The 23,334-nt window shown below is 45.7% G+C and overlaps 1 protein-coding gene across 2 annotated transcripts in view; it reads right to left on the reverse strand.

The window, feature by feature from the left end:
* The window catches only part of SERPINE3 (serpin family E member 3), a 37,051-nt gene that overhangs the window by 9,039 nt on the left and 4,678 nt on the right, over window positions 1-23,334 (reverse strand). For both annotated transcript variants that reach the window (XM_084766951.1, XM_084766952.1), the window contains exons 2-8: window positions 22,676-22,740; window positions 22,324-22,516; window positions 20,702-20,977; window positions 14,885-15,103; window positions 12,587-12,793; window positions 11,857-12,055; window positions 2,061-2,161 (exon numbers count right to left, since the gene is read on the reverse strand). In XM_084766951.1, coding sequence (XP_084623077.1) covers window positions 2,061-2,161; window positions 11,857-12,055; window positions 12,587-12,793; window positions 14,885-15,103; window positions 20,702-20,963 — 988 coding nt within the window. In that variant the 5' untranslated portion in view covers window positions 20,964-20,977; window positions 22,324-22,516; window positions 22,676-22,740. The remainder of the gene's footprint in view (window positions 1-2,060; window positions 2,162-11,856; window positions 12,056-12,586; window positions 12,794-14,884; window positions 15,104-20,701; window positions 20,978-22,323; window positions 22,517-22,675; window positions 22,741-23,334) is intronic.

The raw sequence follows: 23,334 nt of genomic DNA on the forward strand, positions 1-23,334 counted from the left end.
TTCCATTAGCCACAGGGATGCCACGGCTGCACTTTGAAGCCTTGAGAAGACAACATGGCGGCCCATTATTGAAAATAGAATGTGTATAGCTTAGTTGTCCCTTGCTCCTTCTCTACCTCTGAAAATTTTGCTGTTCTATTTTTCCTTTTCTGCAGTATCAAAGCATGTCTGTCAAATAAGGAAAGTGTCCGGTTTAAATTTCTAACTAAGCCAGCAATATTGCCCTGTGTCTAATTGTATACCAAGCATTGTAGACACTGGAAAATTTTGACTATTGTCTTATCTCTGTGCATTTAGACAAGTACAGAGGTGAGAGAGAGAGAGAGAGAGAGAGAGAAAGAGAGAGAGAGAGAGAGAGAGAGAGAGAGAGTGTGTGTGTGTGTGTGTGTGTGTGTGTGTGTGTGTGTGTGTTGTAGTGTTGGGGATGGAACCCAGGACTTTGGGACTACTCAGCCTTCTAGTATGAAGTCCCTTCCCCAAGATGGCAGATTTTTAGTACTCTGATAGATACTCCCTGCCATGCTATTTAATAAGTAACTGGCAATTGTTCTGTTTGTTCATATCTAAAGCACAAGCCAGGATTTGAAGATCAAACTCCCATTATTTTTTGTAATTAAGAAGGAAGATTCTGACCAAAGTTTTGGTACCATATGTTCAATGGTCTGGCCTTTAAAAGGGTTACTTTGACATCCATCAAGTAAAGGCAGTGTCAAGACCAATGAGAATGCCTGCTGCCGTGCTGTCGGGGGCCTTCTGAGCTGGCAGAAGCTGAACCAATGGCTCCCTCAAGAAATCCTCAAAGTAGATGTTAACATTCCTTTCCTTTTGGTGTGCAGTGGAAGCTTAGAGCACATGCAAACATGGTAGTAGAATGTCAGCTATTTTTTAAAAATCGAGTACAGATGCTAGGAAGAAGAGCATCTTAGGACAGGGTGATGAAAGCATGGGAAATTTGAGGAATAGGTGAAGGAGAGATTTGTGCTTAGCTTCTTAGGAAAGGCAGGAGTTAAAGGAAGGAAAAAAGTAGAACCAGGATAACCATGGTGCTTGTGTGACAGCAGTGTGTAGTGGGCATCTGTTACTTCATGGGTTCCTTGGTCTCACCCTTCTCCTCCATCCTTTAGTTATTCCCTTTCAACCCCCTAACACTAGATGGAAAGGGGGAGAGGAGAAAGGGGGCGTTTTTGTTAGACTATTTCCTGCTGATTAGGGGCATAAGTTCTTTGGGGCAAATTTGGTCTTCACAGTCACGATACCTAATTTCTTCTCATCTCTGGGTATGACTGCTTGACAAACTGCAACCAACAGCATCTAGTCACCTAGCAGGGCTCTATCATTTGTATAACCCCTGAAAGTTCCCCAGGATTTTAAACATCACACACTCACAGAAACTATCTGCAGCTGGCAAAAACCACACCCCTACCAGAGCACAAGGCAAATCATAGTCAGCTGCTGTGGAGCAGTCCCATATTCCCACACCTGGGATTAAAATAAAAACATTCCCATAACATTTCTGTGGGTTTTTTTTTTTTTTTTGTTCGTTGTTTGGTTTGGTTTTTCAAGACAGGGTTTCCCTGTGTAGCCTTGGCTGTCCTGCAAACCAGGCTGGCCTCAAACTCACAGAGATCTGCCTGCCTCTGCATCCCAGAGTGCTGGGATTACAGGCATGACCCACCACCCCCAGCTCTTTTCTATATTTTTTAAGAAACCAAAATTACAAAATTCTCACTATAGCAGAGGACATAATGAAGGTTCTGGTGCTGCCTACAGTGTTCATGAGCGGCTGGTCATGGCAGAGGGAGGGCTCTTTATTGCATCTTGTGGCCACTTGCCCCACTGTGGTTTCCATAAAACACACCCGCAGGAGCACCCTTTCCCCTCCAATTCTAATCTAAACTTGACTGTTAGCAGAAGCCCCACATTCGTACACAAAGCAAACCACTTTATTCTTTAATGCAGTGTTTACTGTGAAAAACCGTAGAAACAATAAAGATCCCTTAGAGTATGACAGAACTGCCCCAAACATTACCCCTCAAAGATTGGAAGAATTGAAAAATTACCTGAAATTCCTTTCAAGTTAGCTTTGAGTGGGTCAAAAAGATCAGTGATACCCCATGATCTTAAAATACTTTTTAAGTCGAACTGAGTTTGGATCCTAAACCTGCAAAGGAGAAGCAAACTGTTAGCTGTCATTTAGAACTCACTATTCTCATATACACTACATGAAGTGTAAGGTTCTAATGGGAGGTCAGTGCATACTGGACCGCTACCTCACTGCAGTCTCACTGTTCTTCCCCTTGCATCATAGCACCTGGGATTAACCTGACTCCCAGCTCTGTCCATACTGCTCACTGTGATGGCTCTTTCTCTTGACGGCCTTTAGATAACTGTCCACTCTTCAGCTGTTGCCATCCTACTCAACTAGTCTCTTAATTTTTCAAAATGGTACTAGAGATAGGATCCAGAGCCTCCCACATACTAGAAAAGCATTCTATTGCTTGAGCTCTACCCCAGCCTTGTGGCTCCTGCTTCTTAAAGCCCAATTTGCATAGTTGCACTCAACATGCACAGAACAGACTGCTTCCTATTAATCTTTATGACACTGTATATGACCTAGAATCTACCTCAGCTCTTTTATTAATATCAGTAAAATATAGGTTAAGATAAATTTATTGAATACTGAGTGCTGACAGTATGCTAGACACTATGATGAGAGCTTCATAGAAATTACTTCATCTTCATATAATGGTTACTCCCTATGCAGTAGATGGAAAATTCAAGACAAAGTATTTAAGAAACCTGCCCAAAATGACCTAATGAGTATGTGGTGACTTTCAGTTCAGATGTGGGCTGTGGGAATGTGGAGCCCAGCCAGGATTATTGGCATTTTGCTCCTCACATTCAGTTGGAATCTCACACATAGAGGATGCAAAAGAAAAGAAAAAAACTACAGTACCTCGTATGGCACTTTGTATGTCTTTTTCTACTGTGTAACATTTTCATGTTTGCTGTGTGCAGTATGTGCCTTTGCTGTGTGACAGAGAAGGAACTCAGTCTTGGTTTGCCCATAACCCACTGAGAGGAGAAAGAATCAGCACACCAACATTTCCCCAGGACAAAGCACTTTACATTTGCCATTGAAGGAATCTGGAAATTTGGTTTCTTTACAAACACAGAAATAGAGCCAGGCATGATGGCACATGGCTTTAATCCCAGCACTCAGGAGGCAGAGGCAGGCGGATTGCTGTGAGTTCGAGGCCAGCCTGGTCTACAAATCGAGTCCAGGACAGCCAAGGCTACACAGAGAAACCCTGTCCTGAAAACAAACAAAAAACAAATATAACCCCAGCACTTGGAAGACAGAGGCAAGTGGATCTCTGAGTTTGAGGCTAGCCTGGTCTACAGAGTGAGTTCCAGGACAGCCAGGGCTACACACAGAAACCCTGTCTTGAAAAAAACAAAACAAAGCAAATATTATAAGAATGTGTTCTTGTTTTAATCCCAGATATGGTAATACAGAGCTGCTTCACAGCAGCTGACTATGAGTTGCCTCATGCTCTAGCACAGGCATGGTCTTGCTAGTGTGTGGTGTTTGGAATTCTGGGAAGTTTTCAGAGGCTATATAAATGCTAGAATCCCAGGAGGTGGGTGGTGGTTGTTGGCCATTCAGGGGATTTGGTTGTTTGCGTTTTGTTAGTAGTCTTGCTCAAAGGAGAAACAAGTAATTAGATTCAGGGCTCGTTCTCCCTTCTATCCTTTCCTGTCTAGTGATAGAGGGTGAAAATGGGGACGAGGGATAAAGAGTGGGAAAAAGAACTTGCAAAGTAACAAAGACAGGCAACAAGTGGCACCTCAACAAAGGGCGAAAGTTGAAGATAAAAGTGGGGAATTTGATGTCAAATGTTGTAAACAGCAGTGTACACATGAATGAGTATTTCAAGATGGCAGCAAAGAAATAATTGCAGCTGTTTCTGCTGGGTTAGGCCGGACTTTGCTCCCAGAAGGGGATATAGTCTCCTCTTCCTCCTCCTCCTCCTCCCTCCTGCTCCTCTTCCTCTTCATATATTCTGTTTCAAAAAAGCTTACAAGACTGGCTGTGCAGCTGGAAAAATTGTGGGTGGAAATGAAGGGGCCTGAGGGGAAATGGTTGAAATAGGGAAACAAGAAGGGTCGCTGTGCTCTCTCTCTTCTGAAAGGGTTGCAGGATTGGTTGTGCAACTAGAGAGGTTTGTGGGTGGAGGTGGAGGCACTGGAAAGGGGCGGGGGGAAAAAAAGGCTCAGTGTTGGTGGCTGAGTAGAGGAAAGGGGAAGAAATGATGCTGGAGGAGAGTCGCGTCAGAGAACAGCTGAAAAACGAGGACAGTGTGATGGAACAGTTCTGCGAGGAAGAGTTAATCTGGAACCAACTGTGCAGCCAGAGTGGGAGGGAGGGGTGGCCTGGGTTACGAGATCACTTCAACTTTCCCAGGAGTCTATGACATATGCCTGCTGATAGTGTGGAACAAAGTTAGAAGGTCTTTGATACCTCATCAGAATCTTCTTGCTTTACAGACAAGTTACTTTACTTCTCTTTATTGTCTTTCTTTGAGAAATAAGCATAACAACAGTAAAACAAATAGGGTTGTTAAGTGAAAATTCTTGTAGTGTGCAGTACAATGCTCAAGGTAGCTTAAGCACTTAGCATTGTGGTTTTCTGTTTTTGTTTGTTTGTTTGTTTGTTTTTTGAGACAGAGTTTCTCTGTGTGTAGCCCTGGCCCTGTCATGGAATTTGCTTTGTAGACCAGGCTGGCCTCGAACTGACAGTGATCCACTTGCCTCTGTCTCCCAAGTGCTGGGAATAAAGGCATGCACCACTACTGCCCAGCCAGCATTGTGTTTTGACTGTGGTTTTCAATATTAAGAAAGTTAAAATCTGTTCAAAACCGAAGATGTGGTGGGTAATAAAACTGAATAATATTATGTTTTAGTAAAGTGAAAGCAACAAAAGTAAAGTCTGATTTCAAAAGATGTTCCTGTTACACAAGCAGAAGTAGAAGAAATGAAATGGCACAGTAACTCAAGTAAACAGCAACCAGGGAAGCTTCCTACCCTTTATGGAAACCAGACAAGGATATCACAAGAAAACAAAGCCACAACCCATATGAATTCTCAACAACATAGTAAAGAGTGACTTGAAATGAGTTGGTTCCAAACTGAATGCAGCATCATACAAATCCTGCCATGACCAAGGAGAATTTATCGAAAGAATGCAAGATGTGTTCAAGACACGAAAATAGGATGACACATATGTGAATAAAGGGGTTGAGATCACATCATGATCATTTCAACAGATTGGCTTTTGGCACAATCTAGCACCTTTTCTTAATGAGAAATCAACAGGACTTGGGGGTATGTTCAGTGATAGAGCGTTTGCCTCGCTTGTTTGAATCTCACTACTGAAAACAACGAAAAAACAGTTCCCAAACAAAAAGCGCAAGAGGCACCAAACACTGAGCCAACTTGGGACGTAAGGTAAGTCTTTCAAGATGATGAAGAATGCTTACAAACCCACACGCCTTGCATATTTCCAAGTTTCCCAATTGGCTACCTGTATTCACAGATGACTCGGTCTTATGTGTAGAAAATACTGAAGAACATAAAAAACAAAACAAAACCCTATTAGAGCTAATTTGAGATACACTATCATAAAAAGCAGTGACATTTCTAACATTAACAATGTGAAGATGAAATTCATAAAATAAGTTGATTTCTAATTCACACACACAAACTCCAAATGCTTAGAAATAAATTCAGCAAAGGAAGTGTAAGGCATGAACACCTAGAAGCATAAAACACTGTCAAAAGAAGCAATGAACTAAATGGAAGGCACCCAAAGCTCACAGCACTCCCTGGCTGACAGACACACTGAAAACATCTCTGTCTAGTGCCAACCTGCTTGTTTCGGACAGAAACAGTAAGCTGATCTTAAAATTTGTAAGTAACACACTCTTCAGGAAGAAGAGAACACAGACTCATTTCCTGATTCTAGACTGACTAGTGTTCTATGAGCCACAACAACACAGCATTACAAGAATACAAGAATGTAAGCCGTAGAATCAAACAGTTCAGAAACAAACCCATACCTTGGGCATTTAATTTTGCTACTGATGTTAAGAAAATATGATGGAGGAAAGAGTGACCCTTTCAACAGGTGGTATAAGACACCAGGCCAAGCACATACAAATACACGAAGACCTGCCCTCCACTTACAACAAATGTAGCTGACTCTCAACACGGGCTTCATTCGCATGGGTTTGCTTAACACAGATGTTGCTTTTCTTCTGGGAAAAGTTGAAACCATTTGAAAACTTCACAGGTGAACTATGCAGACTAGAGGAGAACACTGAAGGGGAAGCTATGTCATGAACCTATAAAACTTAGGGTCTAATTTGTCGTTTACCGCCAGAAGATGTGTACAAACCTGCTGGAACAAGTTAAGCTTAACACACACTTGGAAACAGCCACATGCAGCAACCTTTCCCTCTTGAAAATGTGAGCAGGCGCCACGATGCTCTTTTGAGTCCTAACTGCATGAGATTAACGCCAGTGCATCACACTGTGTGGTCATTTCACAGTTGCTCCTGTTGCACATCTGCAGGGCGCCCACTGTGCCTTGCTGATCATCTCTGTGAAAGCAGCGTGGCCGCCTATGGGCTGCATTTATTTCTAACCACACATAATACCTACCACACACACAAAATACATACTGTGTAACTACTTGCTGTTGGGATAAGAGCAGTCAAAAGCCGGCTGTCAGTAGTTTTGTGGGAGCCAAAAGTTACATGTAGCTTTCCTACAGTAAGGGAGGTGGTGACCACTGGCCCTCAAGTTCTCAAGGGTACAGTAATTAATTCACAATGGATCAAAAACCTAAAGTAAGAGTGAAACCTATGAAATATTTGGAGAGGGGCTGGAGAGATGGCTCAGAGGTTACAAGCCCTGGCTGCCCTTCCAAAGGTCATGAGTTCAATTCTCAGCAACCACATGATGGCTCACAACCACTTATAATGAAAGCTGATATCCTCTTCTGGTGTATAGTCATTACATGCAGACAGAATACTGTACACATAATAAATAAATGCAAAAAAAAAAAAAAAAGGCTGGGCGGTGGTGGCGGATCTCTGTGAGTTTGAGGCCAGGCTGGTCTACCAAATGAGTTCCAGGACACCGAAGGCTACACAGAGAAACCTTGTTTCAAAAAAACTTTAAAAAAAGAAAGAAAGAAAAATATTTGGGGAAAATAGGCCTAGGTCTTTGAGAGTTTAATTAGGCAGTGATTGTAGAAATCACATGAAACAGTTGCTTCTAGAAATGGCTGCATAAGCAAGACTAGACCAATGATGATATCACGGGACCTGTTAACAGGGCAGGGAAGCATTGTCACCGGGTCACATGCCTAGATAAGGAACTATAGGCATTAAAAAAATAAAAACAAACCCAAAAACTACAGGCATGCTGGGTGATGGTGGTGCACACCTCTAATCCCAGCACTCAGCAGACAGAGACGGACTGAGTTCAAGGTCAGCCTGGCCTACATACAAAGCAAGTTCCAAGACAGCCAGGGCTACACAGAGAAACCCTGCCTTGAAAAGCCAAACAAAAAACAAAAGAACTACAAATAATAGCAGTTTAAGGAGGAGCATGGGAGGCCCTCAAAAGAGTAGCTGGAGGACCTGGAAGGAGGGAAGGAAGGGGAAAGTGGTGTTATTCCATTTCAATTAAAAACATATTTTAAAAGAATGCTTAAATAAAATATAGTGTATCCACTAGAATATTATTCCGCCATTAAAAAGAGATGAAATGTTAAAACTTTGTTCTAGGCGAAAAAAGCCCAATAAAAAAGCTAACATTGTATTTTTTGATTTGCATGAAATAATTGTAAGAGATAATTCATAGAGTAAAATAATGGTTGCCTAGCACTGAATAGTGATAGCTAATGAATATGAGTTTCTTTTTAAGGTAATAGACATCTCTTACAGTTTGGAGTTGGGGTGTAGCTCAGTTGATAGAGTGCTTGCTTAGCACATATAAAGCCTCAAGTTTAATCCCCAGCACTGTATAAACAAACTGCCCTAGGTGCCCATAGGTGCACACCTATGAGCCTAGCATTCCAGATCCAGAAGCAGAAAGGTCAGAAGTTCAAGGTCATCCTTGGCTATGTGAATCACTCTCTCAAAAAAAAAATAGTATTTATGGTTGCAAAATAGTGTAAATATACTAAAAAGATGTGCATTCTATCTATCTATCATCTATCTCATTTGTCTATCTATAATCTATTTATTGAGACAGTATTTCACTCCATAGCCTAGAACTTACTATGTAGACAAGGCTGGCCTTGAACTAGAAGAGATCTGGATGCCTCTGGCTCCCAAGTATTGGTATTAAAGACATGTGCCACCACACCCGGTGCAATGTGCACTTTAAAAGTGACTTTTATGGGGACTATATCCCATTTTTTAAAAAGAGAAAATGTCCTTAGAAAAGTGCCTCACATCATGGTAGCCAGCAGCTTCTTTAAGGAGAAGCAAAACTCACTTTGGGTGTGTGTTACCTAATTTGAATATCGTGTGAGTGTGTCCCCAAAGGTTCATGGAAGCTTGGCTCCCAGGATAGTGGTACTGAGTTGGTGGGGCCTTTGGGAAGTTGGTCCTAAAAGAAGATGAGTGCTTGGGAGGGCCCGTGGGAAGTATAAACAGAGTTCTGCTGTTGCTTCCCATGAGAGCGGGTCTCTGTGCAGAAGAGGAAGCCAGACCCTAAATCTCTCTCACACCCCTTCTTGCTCTGTGGCTGCTGCCACCATGATGCCACCTGTGTGGAGACACTGGTGCCAGGCTCTTAGGCTTCCAGAAATGTGAGCTAAATTGTGTGTGTGTGTGTGTGTGTGTGTGTGTGTGTGTGTGTGTGTGTGTGTGCGTGGGTGCGCGCACGCATGCCTGAGAGACAGAAATATGACTATGCAGTCCTGACTGTCCTCGGCTGTTCAATATTTTTAAACATATTGCTTTCTAGTTTCAGGCATTGTTTTTCAAATCAATGCCATGCAGGCTAGTACAATATCAGACCTACTATTGTAAATGTTCTCAGTTTTCTCCTCTCTAGACCTAAAACCAAGCCTTTTAGTCATTAAATGTAACACTTGACACTATTAATCTTCTCTGTGGAGTATGGATATAAATGGCCTATAACCACCCATTCTTGTTTTTTTTAAAATTATTTAATAGGTTAAATGTTTTAAACGAAAGCTAAAGGTCTCTATGCATTTGATTTTATAAATAAATGATTATTCTGAAGACAGCATCACAGCTCACCTCACACCAATGCTTGGTGATGTTCAACCCAGCACACCCACTGGGATCATGCCAAGTAACCTGTAAGACCACAAAGTTGCTATCCACAGGTAAGGTCTTTGGACTCTCACTCAGTGAAATCTACATGAGGACCACAGAGCATGTTGTAGTAAGTGGGGAATGAATAATTTGAGGGAGCTAGAGGCAAATTCTTACTCAAAAGCTGGCTGTGTAATGGGAGGTAGTGGCCCACACCTTTAATCCTGGCACTAGAAGGAAAAGGCAGGTGGATTTCTATGAGTTTGAGGCCACCCTGATCTACAAAGCAAGTTCCAGGCCATCCAGGGCTACACAGTGAGGCTTTGTCTAAAATGCAAACAAGCAAACAAACAAACCACAAGCCCCTGCCTGTGTCTGTCATGGTCCAAGGTGTATGTCTAGACCCAAACCTAGAGCAGTATTGATTTGGCAGTTTATTCTCTTAAACAGTGGGCCTCAGCCTTGCTAATGCTGTGATCCTTTAATGCAATTCTTCATGCTGTGGTGACCACCAATCATAAAATTATCTTCGGTGCTACTTCATAACTATAATTTTGCTATGTTATGAATTGTAATGTAAACACCTGATTTGTGACCCCAAGGGTCACGACCCACATGTTGAGAATCACTGCCCTAAAGAGTTTATAACTTGGCTTTTTGGTTGGTTGGTTTGGTTTCTTTGGTCTGGTCTGGTCTCTCTCTCTCTCTCTCTCTCTCTCTCTCTCTCTCTCTCTCTCTCTCTCTCTCTCTCTCTCTGTGTATGAGGTTGATTTTGTTTATTAAATAATGGCTTCATTTTCTTACCAAAAAAAAAAAAAAAAAAAACCACCCCAAACTTCTATTAGTCTTGGATTAGAAGCTGGATACTTTTCTGGTGATTAAATGTATTTATCAGAACGAGGTCATTTACGTCATTACTGCGGCCCTCAGATCTTCTCTCCCCCTGTCCTGTGTTTTCAGGGCTACTTCTGAGGGTTTGGGACGTCATGTGACATTCTCCTCTCTTTGCAGAGCAGAGCATTTTCTTGGAATTGATTCTTCTTTACAGCGGCCACTCCAGGCCAGGCTACTCATCTTCATGCAGGACAGCAAGGAGATCACTGGGCTGCACTTTGTCTCCCTGCTCACGGCAAGAGCTCCGCCCCTTCCTGCCCCAGTCACACCCACGGTTAACTAGATCACGGCTTCACTAGGGCCTGAGCGCTTGGCTTTGAGAAGTGGGTTTTGTCTTGCATTTGAGTTCATCTTTGGTTCTTCATTTTGCCTGATCTCACCTTAGACCTGGGCCTCGCCTCCCTGGTCTCTCCTTGTTCTGGTTCTAGGAGATGGGCTTATTTTTAACTGCCTGAGGGAGCATGGCCAAGGCCTTCGCCTTTACTCCTGGGGAGCCCCAGCCTTGGAGTGTGACCAAGGCCCCACGTGGACAGGTGGAGGAAGAATCCACATGCTGCAGATGAGCTCCTGGACACCAACACTGTGTACTTAATGCTCATCTACAAAGCTACGCTGAACCTTCTCTGAGTTCAAATTGCCCAACATGCACGCCATCTGAAGAAGTCTGGGCGGAATCCTTTTGTTAACAATGAATTTTGCTAACATCTTTGCTTTAGAAAGCAGGATGTAGCGCTGTCTTTAGCTTTTTTTTTTCAATTTATATATGTAAAATATATATAATTACTGGATTTTCTTCAAGGAAGGAACCTCTCCACTTAGAACAAGCGTATCTTCAACACAGAGATGTCAATTCTTGAATTTACTAGCTAATAGAGACAGGGTCTCATGAAATTGTTCAGAGTCCCTCTGTAACCCTGGCTGGCTTTGAGCTTGCCAGCACTATGACTAAATGGACTTACAGCTGTACCACCATGCCTGGAAAAAAAAAAATCTTGAATTTTTGTGTCTTTTGTTGTTGTTGTTGTTGTTGTTTTCGCTTTTGGTTTTCTGAGACAGGGTTTCTCTGTGTAGCCTTGACTGTCCTGGAACTCACTCTGTAGACCAAGCTGGCCTCAAAGATCTCACAGAGATCTGCCTGCCTCTGCCTCCCAAGTACTGGGATCACAGGCATGTGCCACTATGGCCTGGCTCGAATTTTTGTGTCTTAATGTGGCTTCTGACTAGAATTACATGTGAGTGACATCTTGTCTCTCTGGTTTGCAGGCAATGGCAGCTGTGCCCACATGGTGCCTCCTTGCACTTCTCAGCCCACAGTGACATGAGCTGGAGCAAGAGGGTAGGGAGGTGAGTTACCTAGTGAGAACTGAGTAGTTCATCTCGGGAAGACCCAGCAAAATGACCCAACACCGTATGTGCCATGATCTACTCTGCAGTGACTTTAGAATAGACTCAAACTCCTGGGGACTTCCTGGCCTAAGCTCATTTGACAAGTTAGCTCAGTGGGAGGATGGGCCTTGGAGTCCGACCAATTGGCTCTAAGTGAAAGACTCACTGGCTACCATAGTAATTCCCCTGTAAGGATGCTGTAGCCACTTACCTGGGGAGGAACACATCCATCCTGGCTCTCTTCAGCCTGGTGGTCCAGAGGTGGATGACTCTGGCTGTGAGGTGTGGTTCAATGTGGTCCAGAGGGGTGTGCTTGTCTTGAGGAAGTACCAGGAACAAACTGGCCGTCCTTCCCAGGTACAGCAGCTCCAGAACGTCTACCCCATGGCCTGCAGCATCCTGGAACTGGCCTAGGGGTTCAGTGGGTCAGGAATTAGCCCTGTCCTAGGAGCCAGGGAAACTTAACAAGGCCACAAGCTGAGGTAGGTGGATTTACAAGACAGTAGCAGTAAAACAGGGTGTCCCGCTCAGCCCCAGGAATCAATGTGATACTGGCAACTACCGGGTGACAGTGCCCCTTGACTGAGTCTGAAGCCCCGTGAGATCTCACACAGGATCTCTCAAGGATCCACAGCCGCTGGGCCTGCTGGGGCAGTGTTTGAGGGAGCCACCCAGTCTGAGCTTATTGGAGTTCAGGCTCTTCATATTACATCTTCCAAATTTGTGTCCTCTGCATCCCGATGGGCACACCCATCCAAGACCTCGGTGCAAGTTTCCTGTTCCCCGGGGCTTTCCTTCAGTCTACCCACAGCATGGAGAATGGCTTCTATGGAGACATGAGCCCATCGGGTCCTGTAAGACGGAGGCCACCTCCTCTCTCTTGCCCATGCTCCTGGGTTTCCTACAACTTTATAAATGTGGAGAAGAGGAGGAGGACTTACCATAGCTGACCTCTGCCACTTGGTGCATCGCTGGGACTGGAAGGATGAGGCCATGGGCACAGGTGAAAGGCAGGGGCTGCGAGGCCATGGAGGAGAATCTCTTCTGCCAGGTGCTTTGGAAGGTCATGGTACTCACGATGGAGAGCCGGGAGAGGCAAGTAGACGGGGTACCAGCCTGGACCCACAGCGGGCTACCTGGGCCTTCACCTATAGGCAGAAAGGCATTCTCTCTCTCTCTCTCTCTCTCTCTCTCTCTCTCTCTCTCTCTCTCTCTCTGTGTCTGTCTCTCTCTTTCACTTGCTCTCTTGCTCTCTGTCTCTCTTTGTCTCTCTCTCCTCTCCTCTCTTCTCCTCTCCTACTTCATGTTATTTTCAATACTACAAAGGGGCCCACATGCTAACTGGCTTTTTAACTTATTGTCATGGAGTTAGAAAGTAAGAACAAAGGATCAGACTGGGTCCCTGATGACTGCACTCCTGCTGCGGAGCAGTGAGGCACTGTAGATTTGAATTATAGCCATCTTCTTAGCATGCATTGAGAGTGGCCTCCCTCTCTGCTTCTAGCTGCTGCCCAGGATGCCCCTGGCTCTGTTGAGTTACTTCTCAGAGACCATTAGGCACTGGCTCCCCAGGCAGATGCTTGCACGGATGAGGCTCTATGACTAGAGAAGACTCCATGTCGCCCCCACCTTGGGGCCCACTAATTGCTGAGCTGCATCCCTCCCCACACCTTTGTGGACATAACTGTCACCAGAGGACAGTTTTTGAAGGGCTGTGGTTTAAATTGCATGTCGGAACAGGAAGGAGCAAGACCATTCCTACAGAGACAGCTTCTGTCTCAAGCCTTCAATAGCTTAGTAAATATACAGCTAGGCTCTGCCTAAATCCTTGAAGAAAGCTTTCTGACTTTTTGTTATCCTTCTTCATTTCCCAGATGAAAGACGTGAGGCTCAGGGAAGGTGGTCACATACTAAAATCTACCCAGTCACCCACAAAATATCCTTGCACTTGAATCTGAGCAGATAGGCTCCACACGCATCCTTTAGGGTTGAGAAAAACCAAGGCTTTCTTTTTCTTAAAGGGAAACCAGGCTGGGAGTTGAGAATAGCTATGTTGGGTTTTGAGTGGGTCCCCCTGGCAGCTTAAGAAGGATATGGGAGTCTCTCTCTCTCTCTCTCTCTCTCTCTCTCTCTCTCTCTCTCTATATATATATATATATATATATATATATATATATATATATATATATATATAGTCATCTGTGTGTGGGTATTTACACATGAAAGCAGGTAACCTTGGATGCAAGAAGAGTGTATCAGATCCCCCAGAGCTGGGGATCAATGGGATCAAGGCAGTAGTGAGTTACCTGGTGCATCCTCTTTAAAAGCTGAACCATTTCTCTGAACCAATTCACTCCTTTTTAAGTAAATAGCCAAAGACAGCATAGCGCAGCTGAGAACCTTGAGTGAGTGCAACCTTCAGTCCACATGTGTCCCAGCTGTTCTGTTTTTAAGTGATCCTGGAGCCTTCTCTATTTATCAGAATCTTTACGTGCTCACCACGAACACTACAGCCCAACTACCTGGATCAAAAGCCCGGCATTGCGGTGCATGGGCAAGCAGGAAACTCAGTCCTTGCTTCAGTCCCTCCACTTCTAAAATGGAGACAGCACCCACTTTCTAGGGTCAATGGGTGGGTGCAGTGGAATCATAGACTTCAAGTAAATAAAAAAAGGCCAGCAGCTGTTAGTCACTTCCACCCACATGGTGGCTGCCCCTGATGCCTGGGTTATGCATAGCAAGCATCCCAGAAAGCCACATGGAATGTGTTGGGCATAACTTGTGCCGTGGTGTGTGTGTGTGTGTGTGTGTGTGTGTGTGTGTGTGTATGTGTGTTGCCTTAACCTAAGTTACTTTTCTGGCCCCTGCTATCTTTTGCTGTCACGTGGGATTAGTTGTAGGTGAAAACAGAGCCCCGTGAGAAATGGCCTGAGGAGAGTGATATGGGGCAAATCCTGTAGGGTATTTCCAAAAGTGGTAAGCTCTGTGCACTCAAGCACAGGTGTGTGGGTGTGGCGTGTACACATGTAATTATGCTGGGGAGGAACAGAGGAGGATTAAGTTAGCTTTGGTTGTTTTCCAGAACATGCGTGTCACTTGAAGGTGGGTATACCATCTCAACTTCTGCTGTAAAGCAGGGCATCCTGGACCTCACCGTGGCTTCTGATAAACAACGGGCAGTGTTTATTTCTTTGTAGCCCTCTGCTCTCAGCCTGGTCGAGGAGGATGGCTTCCTTTACCTGTGCCTTCCGGGACCTCCGTGGTGCTGCTGTTGGGATCGCTGAAGTCAGCTGGCTCCACACTGCTGTTGGCCCACCAGGAGACCTGCTCCACAAAGCAGGGAGACAGAGATGTTCCGGTTTGCGTGAAAAGGGTGCAGCCCAGCTCCATCCCGATGCCTTGACTGGAGTTGTGCAATGTGGTATAAACAGTGTGTAGAAATTCTCTCACTCTTGGATCTGTGAGAAAGGAGTGTTTTTAAGAGCTTGCACAGGCCCCGCTTGCAGGTTGTCTCACAGGGTGTATCCACTCAAAAGTCCCTCACTGGAATTGACACAGCTACCCTGGTTGAAATCCACCTAACCCCACAGCTTACAAGCTGGGCAGAAAACATGCTAAATCACAAACAAGTCTAGCTGGAAGAGAGTGGGCCTGGGCCTCGGAATGGCTAAGCTGGGCTTTCCTGGCTTCCTGTTTCAGGGACATTGCTGAGTTCTGGAGGAGTGTCTCGAACTGGGATATGACAGGTCCAGTGTGCCCTGACAGAACTTCTAACAGGAAGCTGTAAGAGTTCTGTGCAGTATTGAAACAAGGATGGGCAGCGACCAAGGAACTGGTGTCCTACTTAGAATTCTGTGCTGTGGTAAAGACCATGGCCAAAAGCAACTTAGGATGGAAAGGGTTTATTTTGCCTTATAGTTTGCAGCCCATTACCAAGGGAAGTCAGGGCAGAAGCTCAAGGCAGGAACCTGGAGGCAGGAACTGAAGCAAAAGCCACAGAAGGAGTCCGCTTCCTGGCTTGCCCCCCATGTCTCACTCAGCCTGTTCTCTTACACAACCCAGGACTCCTTTCCCGGGTGGAGCACCCACAGTGGTCATTAATCAGGGAAATGTCACATAGACTTGCCTTCAGGACAATCTGACGGAGGCTTTTTCTCAACTAAGGCTCCTCCTCCCAGATAAATCTATCATGTGTCAGGAGAGCTGCCTTGTCGTCAGTGCGTCTTCTCTGAGGTCTCATAGCCAGGGCTTTACTGAGCTAGCCCCTGCTCTCTTTGTCAACAGCAAAGAGAAAAGCAACAATATGGCCTGGGACGAGTGTTCTTGGAGCCAGAAATATTGAAGTAGTGGAGCGATGGAGCGGAAGTGATTTTTTATTTGACGTCTTGTCTGCACATAGAGAAGGGCTCTTACATATGTTCCAAAGTGCAATGCCAGAATGAAATTTTAAAGCTTGATGGTTTCTACAAACATTGTACAGTACGCTACACAGTCTGGGTTACAACGAATGCTCCCAGAAACACTTTGAAGTAAGGGCTATGGTCTTCCTATTGTAAGGAGGGGAAACGGCTGGGGGTCAGGCCCATTGATCACTTGCTTAGGGCCACCATGTTGGAGGCAGAGCTGCCTCATCCTGTTGCCCCACAGGGTGAGGGATGGCTGGCTGGGTTTGAGAAGACCTTGCTCAGCAGAGCTGGGTTCTCCAGATGAACAGGAGCTGTAGAGCACATAGATTTTGGGGGGAATGGGTGGGGTGGGGGCTATATTTAGTACACTCTAGAGCAGCTTCCTGATGCTGCAACCCTGTAATACAGTTCTTCATGCTGTGTTAACCCTCAACCATAACATATTTTTGTTGCTACTTCATAACTGTAATTTTTCTACTGTTAGGAATTGTAATGTAAATATCTGTGTTTTGCTGGTGGTCTTAGGTGGCTCTTGTGACAGAGTTGTTTGCCCCCAAAGAGGTCAGGCCCACAGGTTGAAAACTTCTGTTCTAAAGCCTTCTATAGGAGCAGAAGCGAATGGTCTGAGAGCAGGGACAAGGCTCTCCAAGAGGAACCCTGTCACTGGTGGCTTCTGCTCAGCCTCCTGCTTCCAAAGTAAAAAGGTATAAAGCGAGTACCTATAATTGGGTGGTTTTTAACGGGGTGATGAGAGAGAAAAGGAAGGAGGAGGAGGAGGAAAAGAACCCACAGCAACTGAAAAAAAAAACCACCCTCTTTCCTCATCTGATAGGTGGCTCCAAAGCTGGTAGGCCTGGGCTCTGGAAGGTTCTGGACTCTGCAAAGTTCTAGACCCTGGAAGGTTCACCCTCATAAAAGCTCAAACTATGAGATCTGTCTTCTGAATACAGATATCTGAATTTTCAAGAACGCAGAGAAGGGGGCCTGGAGAGATGGCTCAGTGGTTAAGAGCACTGATTGCTCTTCCAGAGGTCTTGAGTTCAATTCCCAGCAACTACATGGTAGCTCACAACCATCTATAATGTGATCTGATGCATACTGTATACATAGTAAATAAATCTTTAAAAAAAATGAAGAGAAGGCTGAGTGCAGGTGTTCCCAGCAGATGTGGTTGGGTTGATGGATGATGAAGCGTCCTCTGATGAGAAAGAGAGAAAGTGAGATACTTCCACACTTATGCACCTGCTTCCCGGCTCTGGTGGGGCTGGGGAACTCTGGAGAGAGCACAGGATTTGGAACTGACATTCTACAACTTGAACTCTGGCTCTGTCACTTGCCACTGGGTCAGCCAAGTTCTGGCATGCTATTTACCTCTTGTGTTCGTCTGAGAACCAAATGACACAGTGGTGGTGGTGGGGAATGACTCAATATGCATTACAAAACAGAATTCTTTTCCTAGGACTAGACCGTCTTCCTTTCTGAGGCCTATGTGCTATAATATTTCCATTAACTTACCTAGAAGAATAATGAAAATGCTTAGACACTAGACCAATTGGAAATCAGATGTTCCCGTGTACACAAGACCCAGAAAACTCAAGCTGGATCTGACTGGAAAGCCTCCTCCCTGAGGACAAGCTTTCAATGTACTAGAAGTTGCCATGGAAGTTTCCAAGAGAAAAGAGCAGTCAGTAAATAGTCCTACCCAGGAGAGCCACAACAATGACCAGTATGACACAAAAGTCCTAAGGTGCAGTTGTGGCACTTGTATCTTGTCAGTAACCAATAGCTCTCTAAACGGACTGAAGGCCCGCTCAACAGGAGGGAAACCGTCCTTAGTAAGGAAGCCTGGCCAGCTACTGGGGAATAGTGAGGTCATGGATCTTAGAGGAGAGCCTACAGCCTCCACTTTGCTAAACCAGCATTATTCCTAAGCGCATTCCAAATATCGATCTTTTATACCCACACTTAAGAGTAGCTCTCAACCCTCATCAAAGAAACTTCTCTTGGCAACAGATTGGCAACCATTTACAGAACACCACAAGTGGTCAAGATGCAGTGCACAAGTGATTCTGTGATTCCCAGATCCAACTGATAACATCCGCAGAACAACTCCTGCACACAAGGGCTTAAGGAACATAGCAGAGAGGGGGCTGGAAGACTGTAAGAGGACCAAGAAACCTCTTGTGGGATTGTGTCTTCTACAAATGACAGGGAAGTTTTGCCCATGAAATCTCAACAATATAGTACCCTAAATAATACCAGAACAAGTACAGCAGCAGTAGATATGCTAACACAGAAGAGAAATCTCACGGGGCCTCAGCCCTAGACAAAGAACTACGTGCAACTAAGCATTGCTGAGAAAGGAAGAAATAGCTTTTCTCAGGGAAGAGCCTCTCCCTGATTGGTTATCCAATACCAAGTGGTCAGGCCCTGAGACCATCCATGTACAAGTAACATTGAGTGGACTGAACAGGTTATGTTCAGTAACCTGTATATACTTAGGGGTGTGTGTGTGTGTGTGTGTGTGTGTGTGTGTGTGTGTGTGTGTGTGTGCGCGCGCGTGCGCGTGTAACAATAGCAAATAAAGAGGCCATGATTTCAAGAAGCAACAAGGGGGCAAAGGATATGCATGGGAAAGATTTGAGGGAATAAAAAGAAAAAGGAAAGTTATGTAACTATATTTAAATTTAAAAAAAGAGGATATAGCGGAGCACAATGGCGCACACCTTTAATCCCAGCACTCAGGAGGCAGAGGCAGGTAAATCACTGTGAGTTATAGGCCAGCCTGATCTACAAAGTGAATCCAGATCAAGACAGTCATGGCTACACAGAAAAACCTTGTTTTGAAAAAAAAATTAAATTCTGTGTATGTGTTTGCACACATGAATGCAATGCTCACAAAGACTAGAAGATGGTATTGGCTCTCCTAGAGCTGCACTTACAGGTGTTTGTGAGCTGTCTGACATGAGCTTTTAGCTGCTGTGTTATGGATGTCTTTCCCTCCTGGGCTGCAGCGGGCAGCTGGCATTGGTGTATGAATGTAAGCAGGGCACAGTACAACTAAAATGGAGGCAGTGATGAACAGGACGCGGAGCCTGGCCTGTTCCTCATCTTCCTAGTCGACGATGGCTCCAAACAATGGCAAAGCAGTGCCTAGGTCCGAAGCTTAAGGGGGATTAGTGTTCTGCATAGGGTTCCTGGCATCTGGGCAATAGCTGATGGGCTCTGTTGAAGCCCTGACTTCATCGTCATACTTACTCAACCAGTTAACCAGGCACCATGACGGGATCTGGTCTCAGAACTGACCCCCTCTTGCATGTCCCACCCTAACCATCCTGACTTGTGTGAGACTCTGTTGAAGGCCAAAGTGCCTGCCTTTTCTTTTGGAGTCACATTTCTTCTTTCTGACCAAAACAGACACAGTCTCTTCCAGGGAGCCTCTGACATGCTGCTGGAATCACAAAACCGCACGGTGCCTACCCCCCATCTGCGTGTACTGCTACCCTGAGACATCGTTGCTACCTTCAGCGTTCTCCTCATGTACGTAAACCAAGTGCCTGACCAGCCATGGTCCACAGAGCACCACTACACTTGCGGGATCTACCGCACTGATCCCACTGGAGCCTGTGGACACTATACTGCTATGGCATACTTGCTCAGAGTGACCAAGTTTTTAAAACTATCTTTGATTTCAGTTGTCCCCATAAGAGAACAAACCTGTCTGTTGTCCAGCAGGATTGTAAGACTTGTTTTAGCAGTGGCCAGGGTATGCATGGAGGAGGACAGACAGTTCAGGTGACACTTGACTTGCCAGCTCAACGGTCCACCCCCAAAGGAGGCCATGGCCAGGCTCGATTGGCATTGTTTCTTGTACCTTCTGACAAATCTTAATTCTGCCAAAGACCACTCCTGTCGGTTTTTAGTGACCTTGTTTTTGTTTGTTTCGGGACGGGGTTCCCACTACCTAACAGGCTGTCCTGGAACTGAGAAATCCTGCCTCAGGCACCACACTAGGTCTTTTGACATCTTATTCTGAGATTGAGACGGCAAAGCCATGTTTGCCTTAGCCTAGAGCTGGTCAAATACTGAGCTGCGTCAGTATAGGCCACTGCAGGCCCCGCTGTGCTGCTCTAAGGATTCTCGTTGCTGTTAGCAGAGCTGATGGGAGAAACACAACACGTAGGTAGGAGCTGGCAGAAATCACAGAATCAAAAAAAATAGTTTGGTCAAAAGCATAGTCGTGGGTCTTAACAGTTTGCACTTAAGTCCAGCCCTGCCCCTTTCTGACTACGTGACTCCCAGCAAGTTGTCTCCACCCTGTGTCTACCCACTTCCCCAAATAGGCGCTACAGTCAAATCACCAACCTCAAAAGGGTTGTTAAGGCAATCTGCGAGCATTTAGAGGGTGTTTCCCACACCGCCCAGCCACAAGAAGCATTATGAAAGGGGGGAATGACTCTAAACTGAAATTCTGCCATGAGGCTAGAAAGGAGTCTCTACAATCAAGAACAAGCCTGCTGGTAAAAGTCCGAGCGCTTCGTGCATGGCTACACCTCAGTCTCTGTGCACACTGGGAGCTGAGCTCCCCACTGAGAGCGGAGAGGGGCAGGGACCAGGGGTGAGGGGAAGTGCGTAAGAGAAGCCTCTTACCTTGTACAGTATAGCCCAGGGCACCTGCCAGCTGCCAGCCGGTGTTGCCCCTGGCTCCAAACTGCAGGATCTCCAGGGAGAGGGACACACCAGCAGGTGAGATGGCAAAGTTTGTCCCATTTCTCTCCGCTGCTGCACTCCGGTAGAGGTGGAGGGCAAACTCGGTCTTCAGTAGCCACAGGCCTTCCCCGAGGGAGCTACCTCCTCCTGCTGAGATGCAGGAGGAGAGGAGAAAGAGGGTGCCCTGCAGGAGAGGCAGCATGGAGGCTGGCACACCTGCAGTCCAGAGGGAGGAGAAGCAGAAGGAAAGATGCTGGTGACCAGGATGAGAGCAAGTCTTATGGCCTGGGGACCGGGCCACCTAGTTCTGCTTTCAGTGGCCTGGAATAGCCAAAGGACAGGCTCATTGCATTTTCTTCACTACCCACCATGGTCCTATCTGGCTAGGCTACTTGACCAGACTGAGAGCCTTTTAAAAACTCAACCATGTGCTGGAAGACCTGCTCCTGTTACTTACTACATGTGTGACCTTGGGAAAGTCCTGGTTATATCAAAACAAACCATTATGTTGGGAAAAGAAATGCCCAGAGCGCATCCTATTAGTTGTTTCTTGGTCCCTAGCCTGCTTATAACTGTGTTGTGTTTATCATAATTATGATATTACTCACACTCAAAGATTATCTCATATGCTAAAAAGATTGTATATGCTTGCTTAACATTCTCACAAACGTATTAGATATCACAACTATAGTCATGGTGGCTGTGGCTCAGGGACTCAAAGGTATGGGGTGAGTAGCAGGGCTGTGACGTATCCTGGCCTTCAAGAGTGCTATAGGAAACATGAAGAATGTATATGAGCTGGGAGCGGTGGCACACACCTTTAATCCCAGTACTAGGGAAGTAGAGGCAGGTGGATCTCTGTGAGTTCGAGGCCAGCCTGGCCCACAAAGTGAATCCAGGACAGCCAGTGCTACTACACAAAGAAACCCTGTTTTTCTGCGGGGGGAGGGGGGGGCTATGTACATGCAAAGACTGATGCATGGGTTAAGTGGGCCTAGAATACTAGATCCCATGCTACGTGGATTAGTCCACAAAGAGTAAAACACTACAAAGAAAGCCCCTCCTCAGAACTGTGCCTTCCAGGAAGAGAAGACTCCATGAGTAAGTAAGTACTCACTGCCCAAAGATAGCAGGGCCGAGTGCTTCCATTGGCCGTGCCAACAGAGACAGTGGGCAGTCTTCGCTAAGTGCTTCAGCTGTGGAACCAGACAGTGGATGGGAGAGAAAGGTCCAGTTCCAAGCACTGCCTATACAAGCTCACAAGCAAGGCACTGGGCTCACGGTGTTAGATAAAGACCCAAGAGAAAAAGCCCTGTTTCCCAGCTCTCCCTTTTCCAGCTGAGCTCAAATGCACACGACCTTGGAACCCAGGGAGTGGGAATTTACATGGGTGTGTTTGTCTGGGTCATTAGTGAAAGCTTAAAGTCCTACTTTGAGAGCTCTTGCAGATTCTATAAGCCCCCAAGAACACTAGCAGCCCTTAGCAAACAGACTTCGATGCCCCGGTGGGCTCCGGAGACCCCAGTCCTGCCTTGGCTACCAGGGATGCGCTACAGACTCACCGCCTCTGATTGAATGGGAGTGTCCTAGTTCGAGTCTGTTCCTGTGTCTCCAGCATCGACATGCTGCCCTTTTTAAAAGAGTGGAGCAGAATGTGCTCTGAATCACAAGACATCACAGGGAGGAAGCTGGCGATTGCCGTCTCTGCCCGCGATGTCTCTACCACTCGGTCCAAATTCCTGGAGCGTGGAGGTTCTGCAGGGAGCCAGGAGAAGCGACTCAGCTCTAGGCAACAAAGCCCAGATGAGAGAAGAGTACGCCTCGGGGACAGAGCCAGCCGTGCCCATCAAGCCTTCTAAGGCGTGTGACCTGGTCGTACCAGCAAGGAACGCTCCATCCCTAGCCCTTTATTACCTTGAAGAATTCCACGGTAACTCTGGGTTTTGCTGGGTGCCAGGTACCTAATGCTTCTCCCCCTCCTCCTGGAGAGAAAAACAATAGATCAGTCTTTGAGCATGACCGGAAACTTTCAGCAAGTGCAATGCTGAAAAGAAAAAGCAAGCAGTGCAAAGGCTGGTTCAATCAGGATGGAGCCAGACAGCTGGCCTCACCTGTTATTAACAAAAACAAGTGTACCTGGTGTGTAATGTAACCTCTAGAGACAGCGCAGCAAGGCCACTATAATAACTTGGGACAGAGAGACACCCTGGGGGGTCTCTTTAACCTGACAAGTACTCACACCCCATAATCACTTTGCAGCTCACAGTAAAGTTTAATCGTAGGTCCTCAAGCCAAGGGTAATTTGGGTCTAAGGATAGTTACATGCCTGTAGCTGTTTCGTACAAAATCTCCCCAAATCTTGAATTTTGATGTAAATTCGTCATTGTGTGTCTTGGACTCTAAGCCATAGTTTGGCAGGGGAAAATGTATTTGACTCCTGTTAAAGTCCTCAAAGAAAGTATTCCATTCATTCGTGCTTCCAAGAAACGGCTCCAGATTGCCTGCTGGGTTCCAAGGCTCTGTGCCAGGTGCCAGGTGTGGGGAATGTAGTTGAATCAGCAACCTGGGCCTAA

Source organism: Acomys minous (assembly GCF_964271855.1).
Source record: "Acomys minous genome assembly, chromosome: 18".
NCBI lineage: Eukaryota > Metazoa > Chordata > Mammalia > Rodentia > Muridae > Acomys > Acomys minous.